Source organism: Megalobrama amblycephala, linkage group LG3 (assembly GCF_018812025.1).
Source record: "Megalobrama amblycephala isolate DHTTF-2021 linkage group LG3, ASM1881202v1, whole genome shotgun sequence".
NCBI classification, from domain to species: Eukaryota; Metazoa; Chordata; class Actinopteri; order Cypriniformes; family Xenocyprididae; genus Megalobrama; species Megalobrama amblycephala.
This window is the reverse complement of record NC_063046.1, coordinates 60003104-60018968: the sequence shown is the minus strand read 5'-3', so window position 1 is coordinate 60018968 and position 15865 is coordinate 60003104. Positions and strand designations below refer to the sequence as shown.

General features: G+C 38.2%; 1 protein-coding gene across 9 annotated transcripts in view; it reads left to right on the top strand.

Annotated features, from left to right (window-relative positions):
* myo9aa (myosin IXAa) overlaps positions 1–15865 on the top strand; it is a 164762-nt gene that overhangs the window by 133618 nt on the left and 15279 nt on the right. For 8 of the 9 annotated variants that reach the window (XM_048186343.1, XM_048186342.1, XM_048186346.1 and 5 more), the window contains 10 exons: positions 474–554; positions 636–746; positions 3332–3457; positions 3596–3745; positions 4955–5262; positions 8156–9574; positions 10644–10731; positions 10901–11098; positions 12203–12303; positions 15685–15815. In XM_048186343.1, the coding sequence (XP_048042300.1) occupies positions 474–554; positions 636–746; positions 3332–3457; positions 3596–3745; positions 4955–5262; positions 8156–9574; positions 10644–10731; positions 10901–11098; positions 12203–12303; positions 15685–15815 (2713 nt within the window). The remainder of the gene's footprint in view (positions 1–473; positions 555–635; positions 747–3331; positions 3458–3595; positions 3746–4954; positions 5263–8155; positions 9575–10643; positions 10732–10900; positions 11099–12202; positions 12304–15684; positions 15816–15865) is intronic. The other variant, XM_048186347.1, reaches the window with a different exon arrangement.

Below are 15865 nucleotides of genomic sequence, written 5' to 3'. Positions count from 1 at the left end.
CTCTGCATAGACAGATACAGACACACACAAGTCTTATCTAGTTCAGTCATGAAACTCTAGAGAGCGCAGGCTGATCGGTCCTTTACGTGCGAAATGCAGTCGCTTCATTACCGTGTGACACAAGCTGATGTTGCTTGCTCAACATTTAAAGAGTCTGGTTGAGTGTTTGCTGTAGGGCACATCCTCACGCATCCCTATTCTGCACAGTTCGTATGTCTCTTACTGTATCGGACACTCCTGATTCGCTCCATTTCAACTTGGGTGCGTCCCGATCGACAGGGTCCCTACATAGTGTTCACTGCTCCCTACTGTTGAAGTTCACTTCACTTGACAAAAAGGGTTCTAAAAGTTCTAAAACAGAACTCTTTTTTTTCAGAATATACATTTTTATTTCTTTCAAATCTGTGTTTTTTGGGTTTGCTCTATGACATGCTGTCGTGTTTATTGATTTGTGTTGTTTTGCTCCATTTAAGGCCTCTCTCAACAAGCTGATGGAGACGCTCGGTCAGTCAGAGCCGTACTTCGTGAAGTGCATACGATCGAATGCAGAGAAGGTGTGCGAGTCCGTTTCAATCGTATCTCATTTATACGTTATTTTAGTTTTTACTGTTTGACGAATCTTTGCTGGTTTTCAGCTGCCTCTGCGTTTTAATGATGGCCTGGTGTTGAGACAGCTTCGCTACACTGGCATGCTGGAAACCGTGCGCATCCGACAATCTGGCTACAGCATCAAGTACACTTTTCAGGTGAGACTGATATCTCCTATAGAAACACTTGAATCTCAAACCTGAGTTTAAAAGTATGATGGTGTGGGATATTGTCTACTGTACTGGAAGTCTCTTCTGCTCACCAAGGCTGCATTTATTTGATAAAAAATACAGTAAAATGGGTAATATTGTGAAATATTGTTATAAAATAAATGGTTTTCCATTTTAATATATTTTAAAATGTAATTTATTTGGCAAAGCTGTCATTATTTCACATATTTTCAGCGTCACATGATCCTTTAGAATTCATTCTAATATGCTTATTTTGTGCTTAAAGGGTTAGTTCACCCAAAAATGAAAATTCTGTCATTTATTACTCACCCTATTCTACACCCGTAAGACCTTCGTTCATCTTCAGAACACAAATTAAGATATTTTTGATGAAATCCAATGGCTCAGTGAGGCCTGCATTGAGAGCAAGATAATTAACACTTTCAATGCCTTTCAAAAGCTGTCATGTGACTACAGTGGTTCAACCTTAATGTTATGAAGCAACAAGAATATGCACCAAAAATAATGACTTTATTCCACAATATCTAGTCATCTGCGATTTCAAAACACTGCTTCACGAAGCTTCGAAGCTTTACAAATCTTTTGTTTTCGAATCAGTGGTTCAGAGCACCAAAATCACATGATTTCAGTTAACGAGGCTTTGTTACGTCATAAGTGTTTTGAAACTTCAATAGTTCACGTGATTTTGGCTGTTTGACATGCGCTCTGAATCACTGATTCGAAACAAAAGATTCGTAAAGCTTCATGAAGCAGTGTTTTGAAATCGCCCATCACTAGATATTGTGGAATAAAGGCGCTGTTTTGTTATTTTTGGCACACAGAAAGTATTCTTGTTGCTTCATAACATTTAAGGTTGAACCACTGTAGTCACATGAACTGATTTAAATATGTTTTTAGTAGCTTTCTGGGCATCTGAAAAAGGGAGTGTTATTGCTGTCAATGCAGGCCTCATCGGATTTTATCAAAAATATCTTAATTTGTGTCGTATGGGTGTGGAACGACATGAGTGTGAATAATTAATGACAGAATTTTCATTTTTGGGTGAACTAACCCTTTAAGAAACATTTAATTTTGTTAATTCTTTGATGAATAGAAAGTTCAAAGGACAAAAAATATTTTGAGCAGTTTAATGCATCCTTGTTAAAAAAAGCACTTCCCCCTGCAGTCAATAATTTTATCCCTTAAAACTCATATTTAATAAGCAAAATGACATATTTAAACTTTTGTCTTTGAAAATATTTTCTTCATGCCTTAAAATAGCTTGACCTGTAACTCTACACCCTTGCTTCATTTAGTATACGCGGACTCATGAATATGCAAATTAGTCTCCGCCTCCACTCAATCACAGCAGCTCAGATTACCTGATCAACTGTAGTAAACGCAACACAATGGTAAATGGAAATACTGGTTTAATTCTGCCATATACTGCATGTTTAAACCAGAAACTGATTCAGAAGAAGAAAAGAGAATTATACAGGCTAGTCGATGTATCAGAATGGTGATGCGTTTTATGACACATGACGCAGATATGATCAGCCTTCGGCTTGATTACATTATCAAACAGCAAATTACGTGTTGCACACGTTACACAAACCATGTTCCCGTTCACCATCTCAGAGTCAGAATAAAAATCAGCATCCTTAGAAACGCTTTGAACATCATAGAAAGTCAGTGGAGAAAAGCCCCGCCCACACGCTGACGGGATTGGTTACATGTTTGTGACGGTAGGAAACGGGTGGTTTTGAGACTGTCTTGCAGTTTTAAGGAGAAAATACTCAGCAACACTGTTGTCTGTTGAATTCGCACATGGTTTGTCTTAATGCATATTAAAAACAGCACACAGACATATAAACAACATTAAAAACTTGATTTTCACCACAAAAAAAATCTTACTGTCCCCCAAACTTTGACTCCCTGTCCTCATCTTCTACAGTTCCAAAGCTGAAATCATTATTTCCTGTTGTTCATTTCCTGTCCTGGGTGTGTCTGTCTGGGGATGGTTGTATTGTTTTGGCCACTTTCTACCATCAGAAACATGAATTCAGCCCAAACAAACAGCATCATGCAGTTGATGCAAATAGAGTTTGTTTACATGTCTAATGACTGACATTTCAAACAGACTGTTTCAATAATTCATAGTGTCTCTTAAGACAAGCCTGACTATTGCTAATGTTTATATCTGGCCTTTACATGAATGTGGGACTTGAGGGACTGTGTACTTTTGTGTCCATTACTTTGAGTATATCCTTTATTAAACAGTTTAAAACTTGAGTGTCTTCGCCTCCAGCAGTTCCTGTGAGATATGAAGCTGGTGTAGTCAGCTGACGTCACAGAGGCTCTCTATAGTCTGCAATAAAAGTGGCCAGGAATAATTGCATACACAACCTCGCAGACTGTCCACCCATACCATCATACCATCACAGTGATGTTAGTGTTCTGAAATCTGCCATGCATCTTCAGGCCCTAATGAGAAATGTCACTTCCTGGACACTTGTGTGTGTGTGTGTGCCATCAAAGAAATGGTGGCGTTTAATCTGTTTTATGCCCTCCAGGATTTTGCTCGACACTTCCATGTTCTGTTACCTGAGGGTACCGACCAGGCCAGCCAGGAAGCTCTCAGACGGTACCTGAGCCAGGTGGATCTCACTCCCGAAGGGTTTCAAGTGGGCCGTACCATGGTACGATCAACCTCTGGCAGTGATAGGACTTAATTAAATTCCTACTTTTTCTAATGCCTTTGGGATGACACATAATGTCCATTCATGGCTGGAAATGTCCAGTGTTGCATGCATGTGACGCGTCTCTCTGTATGGCAGGTGTTCCTGCGTGAAATAGAGCGTCAGCGGCTGCAAGACCTGCTCCATCAGGAGGTGCTGCGCAGAATCATCAATCTCCAGCGGCGTTTCAGAGCTCTTCTAGAGAGAAAGAACTTCCTCAGAATGAGACAGGCTGCCTGCCAGATACAGGTGCGAGATTTCTTTTTATGCTTTATGTGACGATAATATTTTAAGCAGAAGTGGAAATCCTGTAAATGTCAGGGCTGTTATTTAAAATTTTATTTTTTAAAAGTGGGAATGTTTTTAATGGAAAATTTTATTTAATGATAATTATCCAGTTGTCATGAATGACTGGAAACTCGTGGAAGATTGTCTGTGGTATTTGGGTTAGACTTTTGACATGTAAACAGGAGAAGTACTTACAGTAATAAGGATTTAGTATTAAATAAATATTATTTTAACTCTGGATGTGATGTGTTTGTTCCATCATTCAACATATTTTTTGTTTTGATGTGTGGATAGACTGTGATTGCACTTCTGTATTGGAAGTCTTTGACATGAATTGATCCTTTTTTATTATTATTTTTTAATATTATAAATGTTTACATTGATGTCTGGGCACTTTCTCAAAATAGTAAGATAACTGCACTGCAAAAAATGCTGTTCTTACTTAGAATTTTTGTCTTGTTTTTAGTCAAAATATCTTAAAGTTCTTAAATCAAGAAGCATTTTCTTGACAAGAACAAATTATTTTCTTGTTTTCAGGAAAAATAAATCAAAATTAAGCACGTTTTTCCTTAAAACAAGCAAAATAATCTGCCAATGGGGTAAGCAAAATAATCTTCAGTCCATTTTCAGTCCAAACTGAAAACAAGATTATATACCTTATTCTTGGTTTGAAATAAAATTATTTTGCTTACCCCATTGGCAGATTATTTTGCTTGTTTTAAGGAAAAACCTACTTAATTTTGACTTATTTTTCCTGAATAAGTAAAAATAATTTAAAATCTAAATAATTTTTGTCAAGAAAATGCTTCTTGATTTAAGATATTTTGACTAGAAAGAAGACAAAAACTCCAAGTAAGAACAACATTTTTTGCAGTGTGTTTATGATTTAGTATTGATTTTCTCTAAAAAAAAAAAAAAAAAAAAAAAAGTCTCTTTTGTACATGTGAAAAAATATGAAATTAGGACTGGTATATCGAGATATTATATCGAGACTGCGATAAAATTTACATCAATAGCTATGAAAAGCTCCAGACAGCATAAATAAATGCATGTTGCTAATAAGTGATTTCTGCGTAGCCCTATATGAAAAGCCTTTTTTCAGTCTTTGTCCTAAATGCATGTGACCCATGAATCTTCCATACAATCCCGCTTTGTTGTTGTCTCATGTAGAACTGGTGGAGGAGCTGTCAGTCTTCACAGAGCGACAGCAGGCTTGAGTATGACATGCGTGTCCAGCAGGGGGCAGCGGTCTGTATTCAGTCGGCCTGGAGAGGCTGTAGAGAGAGGCGTCGACTCTTGCTGTGGAGGGAGGCAGCCCTGGTGATCCAGAGAAACTGGAGGCTGTATCGGCGGGAGCGGGCGGCCCTCAGGATCCAGACTGCATGGAGAAGACACTGGGCCAGAGAGCTCTACCTCCGGCAGCGGGATATCACTATCCGCCTGCAAGCAGTGGGTAGAGGCTATCTGGCGAGGCAGAGGTACGCCACGGCCCTTTCTACAGAGTGGCTTACAAATTGCTTAAAAATACAGTCAGGGCTCTATAATGGTCTGGGTCACACCAATCAACAGTCTAATCCTTTTTTCATACTGGTAGTCTGCCAAACAAAAATCTGGTTTATTCAACACTGGAATTGCATAAGCACTCAGCTCAAAGTTTAGAAAAGTTGGGAATTGTTTCAAAGTGTTAGGTTGTTTACTAACTAAAAGATTGTTTAATAACAGAGTTCATACACACTTTGGTTTGAGTAATTTCTGGGTCTGGATAAGTGTGGGAAAAAGAAAAGAAATTGTGTTTCCAGACTATTCAGTTTTCTAAAACAAAATTAAGAATTCTAAAAATGTTTTCATGGTAAAAGTTTAGAGATCATATATTGATCGCCGAACACGACTCAAAGCATTCAAGGTGCCAGTTTTCATTTTCATAAGCTTTTTATACTTCACTAAAACAACGTTTACTCAATTGCCACTCAAACCAGCAACAGATAGAAGCTCAAACGATCATTTAGTTCATACTGTACTTTGTTGTTTGGTGATCGTGCAACATTAAACCACATTTACAGCATCAAACCAGGGTGTCAGAGGTAATTTTATGCAGTTTATTAAGCATTTTAGGCTTATTCTGATGTTGTTGCATGTTATCAAGTGCATGGTTTCACTTTGAGCAAACAGATGTAAGAGGAAAACAGAAATACTGTATATTTACAGTTGACTGTAATACAGTATACAGTGCTTCCCACAGGTTTGAAAATATACTTGTGTCCATAAGATGAAAAATCCTCCTATTACCCATGGCACAAAAAACGTCTACTACAAGTGACAAACAAATAATGTGTGATTTTTAACAGTATTTTTATTTATTGAAGTTAATTTTAATTAAATAACATATACATTTAATTACATACTAATATTATGCATTATTATGCATTGTAAATTATGCAAAATTACAGCATTTAAATGGTTCACCTTTTCCTATGTTCTCCTTGCTGTCATATAGTGTCTCTCTCAGTGAATGGGACACAGATTTTACTAGTAAAATTTACATAATGAATATTATGTGTTATGAATATATGTCTTTTCTTCCTGTGGGGGAGACTACAAAATACCAATAATGCCCAAAAGAAAAAGAAAAAACTTAGCGTGTGACTTTTAATTATAAACAAGCCCGAAATACACCGGGACTCTTATTTTGAAATGTCTGTACTATTGCAGGCTGATCCTTAAGATTCTTACAATCGTCTAAAACATTTTATATAAAGGCCATGAAGTAGACTTTGTAATAATTCATCAACTTGAGTTCATTAGCAATCGCTTGGCATAAATATGCGCTTTTCATTGATTGAGAATCACTTTGAAGCAGTCTGAGGCACTGTTGCACGAGCTTGTAGAACGCGCAACAGCGCCGCCTTGTGACTTTGCAACATGCAGCTCTCTTTGTGAAAACAGTTCTGACGTACACATAACGAGCAGGTACGAAACGACTAGTTATTTGATCGCGGATGGTTTCATTATCTTGCGCGGATATAAAAGTATAAGATGATAAAAATAATAAAAGCAAAAATGTGTCTCCAAATATACTTGGGCGGCCCTTATTATTCGTGGGCGGCCCGCCCAAGTAAAGTCTATGTGTGGGAAGCACTGGTATATACCAAATATAATGCTGTATGAACCATTTATGTTAAATTTGGTCTGAAAAATCTGTTTGGAAAGTTTGAGTCTGGAAAAGTATGGATATATTTCAAAATGGAAAATGTGTAGGATCCCTGTACTAACCTTTCTTGTTGCATTGTTTACATTTGTCACAAAATGAAACAATATTATCACCCAGCGATTATATTAAAAGTTGTATAAATTACATCCAACTTTACTGGAATACACACAGTACACTCATATAAAGCAATGTATGCTATATAGCAAATCTCGGCTCTGTGATTGTTGATAACTTCACAACCTGTAGCACAGCTCTATATAAAAAGTAGGAGATAGAGTATGTCCAACTTTATCCTAGGGCTGCCCCCTAATAATTGACTAGAAGAGGCTAAAAATTGTAATAGTCGGTTAGTCACAGAAAAAAAACAACCACCTTGTGGCGAAGTCACGCCTTGAGGCGCGATCACTGGCATTTTTTCAGATAACAGCGGAAATAACTTAAAATACTACGTCATTTTTGGTAATACAGATAAGAGTAATGCATCATTCAAAACTGTGAACTGGTTTTCTTTTATTTGTGTAAACTCACAATAACAAGAAAACATTGTGCCTTTGTGAAATAAAGAAAACCAAAAGGATGCACTTTCTGCCATCTCGGTCTCTGTGAACTGGAGCGCGTCACAAAAATGAACTGAAACTCAACGTATACTTGTCTCACAGACATGAGAAATATATCTATAGAAAGCTTGAAATGCCAAGCAATTGTCATTCAATTCAAGTGGAAAACAAATATTCTCAGATTATATAATCTGTATGAAATGTGCAAAATGTAAACTTTATTATCGCCCTACACCCTATAGCTCTAATCTGCTATATGTGACTGTAAGGCATGAAGATGATATAAACTTAAACTTGTGTATTGTGAATAGCACTATACAAATAAATTTGACTTGACTTTTTTCCCACTGTAAATCCTGTGTTCCTACTATAGAGGTGGTCTTTTACCGGAATAACAGTCCTGTTCCGCATGTACATACTATGTACTTATAGCAATTACAATAACTGGGTTATAACTAAGTACTAACCCTGAACCTAACCCTAAACCTAACCTTAACCCATGTAGTTACCTTATATTACCAGTACTTTATTGGGTAAGTACACTGTAAAATAAAGTGCAACTGAAACAGAACAGTTTTTTTATTGGGATTATCTTGAAATTTTCAGATTCAGAGAACTTCAAGAGCAGAGATTAAAAACCACACAGCTGACGAATGGAAAAACCAATGTGTTAACCGAAGAGGACAAGCTTCGAGACATGGGTTTGTGGGAAGACTCCTATGAGGAGCAGGACAGGAGGAAACAGGTCCTCAGTGGCGATGTTTTGGAAGAGATGGAGCCGGAGATGACGGAAGGTACGGCAATAGTACAACCGACTTCTGAAGTGGCGATCCGAGAAAGACCGCGGACTCTGGAGGATCCCAACCTGAGGACGCGGGCCAAACGGGAGAGCCGACGGATGCGAGAGCTGGAGCAGGCCAAGTTTAGCTTGGAGCTTCTTAAGGTGCGCTCCACTGGAGGAACGTCTCCTTCGGAAGAAATGGAGCTGGTCAGCGAGATCGCTCACACTCCTCAGGGTACTCCAGATAGCCAGAGCTCCAAAGGCAGCTTTGAGCTTCTCAACATTGATGACTATTTCAAAGACAAGGCACCTTGTGCCGAACCAGAGGATCTTGGTTCTCCTTCTTCTGTGCCAGACCAGCACGATGTGTTCTCCAACATTCCCGAGCCCGCTTTGCCCTCTGACACTCCGGCACCTGATATCTCATCAGAACCAGCTGGCCAACCTCAACCTCCCAGAATACAGAACTCACTCCCTACTTTCTACACCCCTTCATCAGAAAGCAGCTCTCTAATCATGAAGCCTACCATGAATTCAGCCACCCCGCTCCCTGAAGGTCCCAGCAAGCCTCTGAAAGACAAGGAGTCCATTCGGAGGCCCTTGGTTGTGGTTATTAGTATGCAGAAGGAAAGCTTCTTAAATGAAGCAGATCTGAAGCTTCCCGAGGTCAAAGACAGTGCCGTCCAGACCAGCCCAGCACAGCCTAGCAGCGACAGCCTTTCTGTGCTGGAAAAGCTTGAGAAGCTTAATGAGGAAAAGCAAGAGCGTCAGAAACATCAGCAGCAGCAACATGAAAAGGAGATGATGGAGCAGATCCGTCAGCAGAAGCACATCCTGGAAGAACAGCGCAAGCATTACGCCCAACATGAGAGGGAGATGTTTGAGAAGCAGAGGGTCGAGGCTCTGCAAAGGATTGAGCAGAGCAGACAAGAAGGTTCCAGAGGAAGGCCAGACAGATTCTTTACGGACCGAGGACCTGCTCCCATTGCTCAGCCAGAGCCTGACCTCAGCTCCCAGACACTAGTCCTGGAAAAGGAAGCCGCTCCTTCCATTTTCAGAGACCGACCAAAGGACAGTCGCAGCGTAGCAGAAGGGTGGGCTCCAAAGTTGACCCTGGAATCCAGAGGAGATGAATTCAGAAAGCGAACAAACAAGAAACCACCTACTCAGAATGCCAACATCAGCTTGTCCGAGAGGCCTGGAAACATTTTCTTTTCTCCAAAGGCCAAGGTTCCCCTCTCAAAGTAAGTGAAGAGCTTGACCTCAGGCTGCAGAATAGCTCCTCCAAAATCAAAAATTACCTTAATTCCATACTCGCCCTCATTTCATTCCAAAAACCTTTCTTTCTTTTCTCTAACACAAAAGTAATTACTTAGCAAGCTGCCCTTTCATTTACAACAAAGGAGGATACTTGGAGCTGTCAGGCTTCAGAAATAAAAACAGGTCATTTGACTTACTATCATCCAAGTCAAACCTAGTGTGTGGCTTCTTGAGACAGCGTCTTTAAAAATGCATAAACGAGAAAATGATTTCTGCACACAAAGCTAAAGAGAAGAAGGTTGTATGTGTTTGTAAATGTTAGCAGCATTTTTGAGTAAACTAACCCAGGGTTTCTGCTCATCTTAAAAAGTCTTAAAGGATTAGTTCACTTCAGAATTAAAATGTCCTGATAATTTACTCACCCCCATGTCATCCAAGATGTTTATGTCTTTCTTTCTTCAGTTGAAAAGAAATTAAGGTTTTTGAGGAAAACATTCTGGGATTTTCCTCTGGGGTTCAACGGGTTGAAGGTCCAAATGTCAGTTTCAGTGCAGCTTCAAAAGGCTCTACATCAGTGTTTCTCAACCCTGGTCCTGGAGGACCCCCAACACTGCACATTTTGAAAGTCTCCTCTGTCTGACACACTCATTTCAGGTAGTGGAGTTTCTTCTAATGAGCTGATGAGTTGAATCAGGTGTGTTTAATTAGGGAGAAAGACAAAACCTGCAGTGTTGGGGGTCCTTCAGGACCAGGGTTGAGAAACACTGCTCTACATGATCCCAGACGAGGAATAAGAGTCCTATCTAGAGAAACCATCAATCATTTTCTAAAAATTAAAATTTATATACTTTTTATCCACAAATGCTCGTCTTGCACTGCTCTGTGATGCGTCATGCATTACGTAATCCCGTTGGAAAGGTTTGGACCTTCAATCCGTTGGTAACCATTGAAGTCCACTATATGGAGAAAAATCCTGGAATGTTTTCTTGGAAGTTCTTTAAAAAGTCTACTATAAAACCTGCAGAAACCCTGTAACCCTTGAACTTCTTTTAGGTTGGATAAGGACATAGCCAATCAAGGGAAAACACCAGGAGTCCCGGACGAAGTGAGCCTTTTGGGTTACAAATCCACTAAAAGTGAGGTAAGAGAAACACTTTAGGCCATGGCAGATTTTAAATATCTTCTCACAAACCTCAGGATTTTTCCCCAACATTTGTCTTTGAACTCATAACAAGACCTTGGTGGGGGTCACCTGACCTTGATGTACGCGGGAGCTCCTTCACTTGTTTTATTATCATTTGGTTGATTAGGTTGGCCGACCGGGTCATAAAAAAGTCCGCATGGCGCGGACACGTTCGGACTTCCTGACCCGCGGTTCAAACGCCCTGGGAGAGGGGGAGTCAGAGGAGGAGGAGTGTGATGAGACCCCTCTGTCTCCTGGCGCACCCCTCCCCAAGCAGGACTCAGAGGAGAGCGCACTAGAGGCTTGTCACAGTGACTCTGAAATGGTAATTGAATGGTCTGATGTAGCGCACACAGGCCCAGCAGCAAGATCTCTCTTTCTCTCTACAGCTAACTCCTCCAGAAGAAGCTGATAGATCGCCTTACTGACCACCTGAAACCCTTCCACTCTCCCTATCCAGTTGAAGGAGTTAGTCTTCAACCACAGATACCAAAATACCTTTTGAAAACCATTCTCATCTGTGATGGCCGGTGTTTTTCTGCAAAAATCAGTTTTCTAATTAGTATTTTCATGGGTCCTCTCATGAGGTAATGTTTACTTTGACAGCCCTAATTGTAATGCGTTTTCAACCAACACAAAAATGTAATAGATACAATTCTTTGAGCCAGAACTTCAATGTTCATCAATACATTGGTACACCAACCAGCCACACAGATCTGGATTGCTTTCCTCTCCTGATGCCTGTAAAAAGGCATTTGCAAAATGTGTAACCCACGGCACTCTTCACAATCTGACCACGCTGCTTGTCTAGACATAACAGCTATGCTAGTTACTGTATAGGTTGCTCGTTCCTGAACAACCAAGACATTCAGCTGCGAGATTCTGCTTTCTACACTGCCACCTTGGAGAAAGAGTACTGCATGCTTTAACATCTAGCTCTGTCTCCTCTTCTGCAACAATTCATCAAGGCTAAAGCTGTGGAACTGTCATAGCGCCATGTTCTTCATTTCTTTTTCTGTAGCCCTCTTTTCAATAATCACTCTTTCAAGTCTTGTTGGTTAACAATACAGTAGAAGTCAGTCATTATCTGGGTCTTTGTATGAAACTGGTGCCTCTTCCTTATCAAAGTCCTAGTCATACAGTATCATTAAAGTGCACTGTAATTGTGTGCCGCTGGTTTGTATTAATAGTGTTGTAGAAGAGTCCTTCAGACTATGTCAAGAAGCGACATGTTTTTACTCTTTATGCCAGCTGTACAAGTTTTAAAGTGACACTACCTTCCGGCAAATGGTGGCTGAAGTGAAAGGAAGAGGCAAAGTGTTCATTTAATGGTTAATATTGAGCTATTAAAGAGGTTTTGACAGACCAAGCATGTCTGTCAGAGATCTTCGCTCTAACATACTACTATGTACATAATAATCTCTTTCAGCCGGCCACAGCCACTGAAGAGCAGAAGAACATGTATAAGACCATGTCATCTGGAGAGCTGGGCAAAGGTGACGCGAGGAAGAACTCTCATGGAGATGGAAGGTGCTTGTTTTTCAACAAACTATTAGTTGTAGATTAGTGCACAATTATCTGAAATTCAAGATTGAAATACTCATTTACTTACCCTCAACCTTTGTTCCAGCACTGTATTTTTTATTTTTTTTCCCATGAAAGGGATATTTACGGAAGCTATTATTTATGGATATTTATGGATAATTGCGACTTTTTAATCTCACAATTTTGACTTCCAAATTGTGTGATATAAAGTCAAAATTGCGAGATATAAAGTCAAAATTGCGAGATATAAAGTCAGAATTGCAATATAAAGTCAGAATTGTGAGGGAGAAAAAAGTAAGATATGCGAGAAATAAAGTTTGTATTTAGTAAAGCAATTCTGACTTTATATCTCGCAATTCTGATTTTATATCAGACAATTCTGACTTTATATCAGACAATTCTGACTTTATATCAGACAATTCTGACTTTATATCACATAATTCTGACTTTATATCACATAATTCTGACTTTATATCAGACAATTCTGACTTTATATCAGACAATTCTGACTTTATATCACACAATTCTGACTTTATATCTCGCAATTCTGATTTTATATCAGACAATTCTGACTTTATATCAGACAATTCTGACTTTATATCAGACAATTCTGACTTTATATCACATAATTCTGACTTTATATCACATAATTCTGACTTTATATAACATAATTCTGACTTTATATCAGACAATTCTGACTTTATATCAGACAATTCTGACTTTATATCTCGCAATTCTGACTTTATATCGCAATTTTGACTTTATAACTCGCAATTCTGACTTTATATCGCATTTCTGACTTTATAACTCACAATTCTGACTTTATATCGCAATTCTGACTTTATATCTCGCAATTTTGACTTTATAACTCGCAATTCTGACTTTATATCGCAATTCTGACTTTATATCGCAATTCTGGCTTTATATCTCGCAATTTTGACTTTATAACTCACAATTCTGACTTTATATCGCAATTCTGACTTCATAACTCGCAATTCTGACTTTATATCGCAATTCTGACTTTATTTCAGACAATTCTGACTTTATATCTCTCAATTTTTACTTTATAACTCGCAATTCTGACTAGGGCTGGGCGATATATCGCATGCAATTGTTCCATTTGAAAGCAGGTGATGGTGATTTAGCGGTAATCAGGGAACCGGCTTTACTGACGAAATGCGCGTGACAATTGCATGCGATATATCGCCCAGCCCTAATTCTGACGTTATATATCGCAATTCTGACTTTATATCAGACAATTCTGACTTTATATCTCGCAATTCTGACTTTGTATCTCACAATTCTGACTTTATATCGCAATTCTGACTTTATATCGCAATTCTGACTTTATATCTCACAATTCTGACTTTATATCTCGCAATTCTGATTTTATATCAGACAATTCTGACTTTATATCAGACAATTCTGACTTTATATCACATAATTCTGACTTTATATCACATAATTCTGACTTTATATCAGACAATTCTGACTTTATATCAGACAATTCTGACTTTATATCTCGCAATTCTGACTTTATATCGCAATTTTGACTTTATAACTCGCAATTCTGACTTTATATCGCATTTCTGACTTTATAACTCACAATTCTGACTTTATATCGCAATTCTGACTTTATATCTCGCAATTTTGACTTTATAACTCGCAATTCTGACTTTATATCGCAATTCTGACTTTATAACTCACAATTCTGACTTTATATCGCAATTCTGACTTTATATCGCAATTCTGACTTTATAACTCGCAATTCTGACTTTATATCGCAATTCTGACTTTATATCTCGCAATTCTGACTTTATTTCAGACAATTCTGACTTTATATCTCTCAATTTTTACTTTATAACTCGCAATTCTGACTAGGGCTGGGCGATATATCGCATGCAATTGTTCCATTTGAAAGCAGGTGATGGTGATTTAGCGGTAATCAGGGAACCGGCTTTACTGACGAAATGCGCGTGACAATTGCATGCGATATATCGCCCAGCCCTAATTCTGACGTTATATATCGCAATTCTGACTTTATATCAGACAATTCTGACTTTATATCTCGCAATTCTGACTTTGTATCTCACAATTCTGACTTTATATCGCAATTCTGACTTTATATCGCAATTCTGACTTTATATCTCACAATTCTGACTTTATATCTCGCAATTCTGATTTTATATCAGACAATTCTGACTTTATATCAGACAATTCTGACTTTATATCACATAATTCTGACTTTATATCAGACAATTCTGACTTTATATCAGACAATTCTGACTTTATATCAGACAATTCTGACTTTATATCTCGCAATTCTGACTTTATATCGCAATTTTGACTTTATAACTCACAATTCTGACTTTATATCGCATTTCTGACTTTATAACTCACAATTCTGACTTTATATCACAATTCTGACTTTATATCTCGCAATTTTGACTTTATAACTCGCAATTCTGACTTTATATCGCAATTCTGACTTTATAACTCACAATTCTGACTTTATATCGCAATTCTGGCTTTATATCTCGCAATTTTGACTTTATAACTCACAATTCTGACTTTATATCGCAATTCTGACTTTATATCGCAATTCTGACTTTATATCGCAATTCTGACTTTATATCTCGCAATTCTGACTTTATATCTCGCAATTCTGACTTTATATCTCGCAATTCTGACTTTATTTCAGACAATTCTGACTTTATATCTCTCAATTTTTACTTTATAACTCGCAATTCTGACTAGGGCTGGGCGATATATCGCATGCAATTGTTCCATTTGAAAGCAGGTGATGGTGATTTAGCGGTAATCAGGGAACCGGCTTTACTGACGAAATGCGTGTGACAATTGCATGCGATATATCGCCCAGCCCTAATTCTGACGTTATATATCGCAATTCTGACTTTATATCAGACAATTCTGACTTTATATCTCGCAATTCTGACTTTGTATCTCACAATTCTGACTTTATATCGCAATTCTGACTTTATATCGCAATTCTGACTTTATATCTCACAATTCTGACTTTATATCTCACAATTCTGACTTTTTATCTCACAATTCAGAATTGTTAGATAAAATGTCGCAATTACCTTTTTTATTTTTTATTCAGTGGTGGAAACAAGCTTCCATAAATATTAGACATATTAGACAATATTAGATTTTTTTTGTCAGATTCCAAAAAAGACCACAAAGCACCATAAAGTTATTCACTGTGGAGGCTTTAGATTGATGGTTTTTTATTTTTTTTTATGTAGAAAAGAAAATGGGAAAATAAAGGCAAAATAAATGTTTTTGGGTGAATTATTCCTGTAAACCTTTGCTGTCCTTGTCAACATCTGTATTGTCTTGTAGGGTTCGTGGTAAAATGCGGTTTTGGGGAAAGGCAAAGCATGGAGAGAAGAAGACATCACGAGAGCGGCTGTTGTGCGGCAGTGATACTTTGGAAGGAGACTACGCTGAAGCGACACTTCTGATGGAAGAAGGTAAAAAACTGCTCGATGAAATGTTTCAAGCATATCGAGAAGGACTCTTT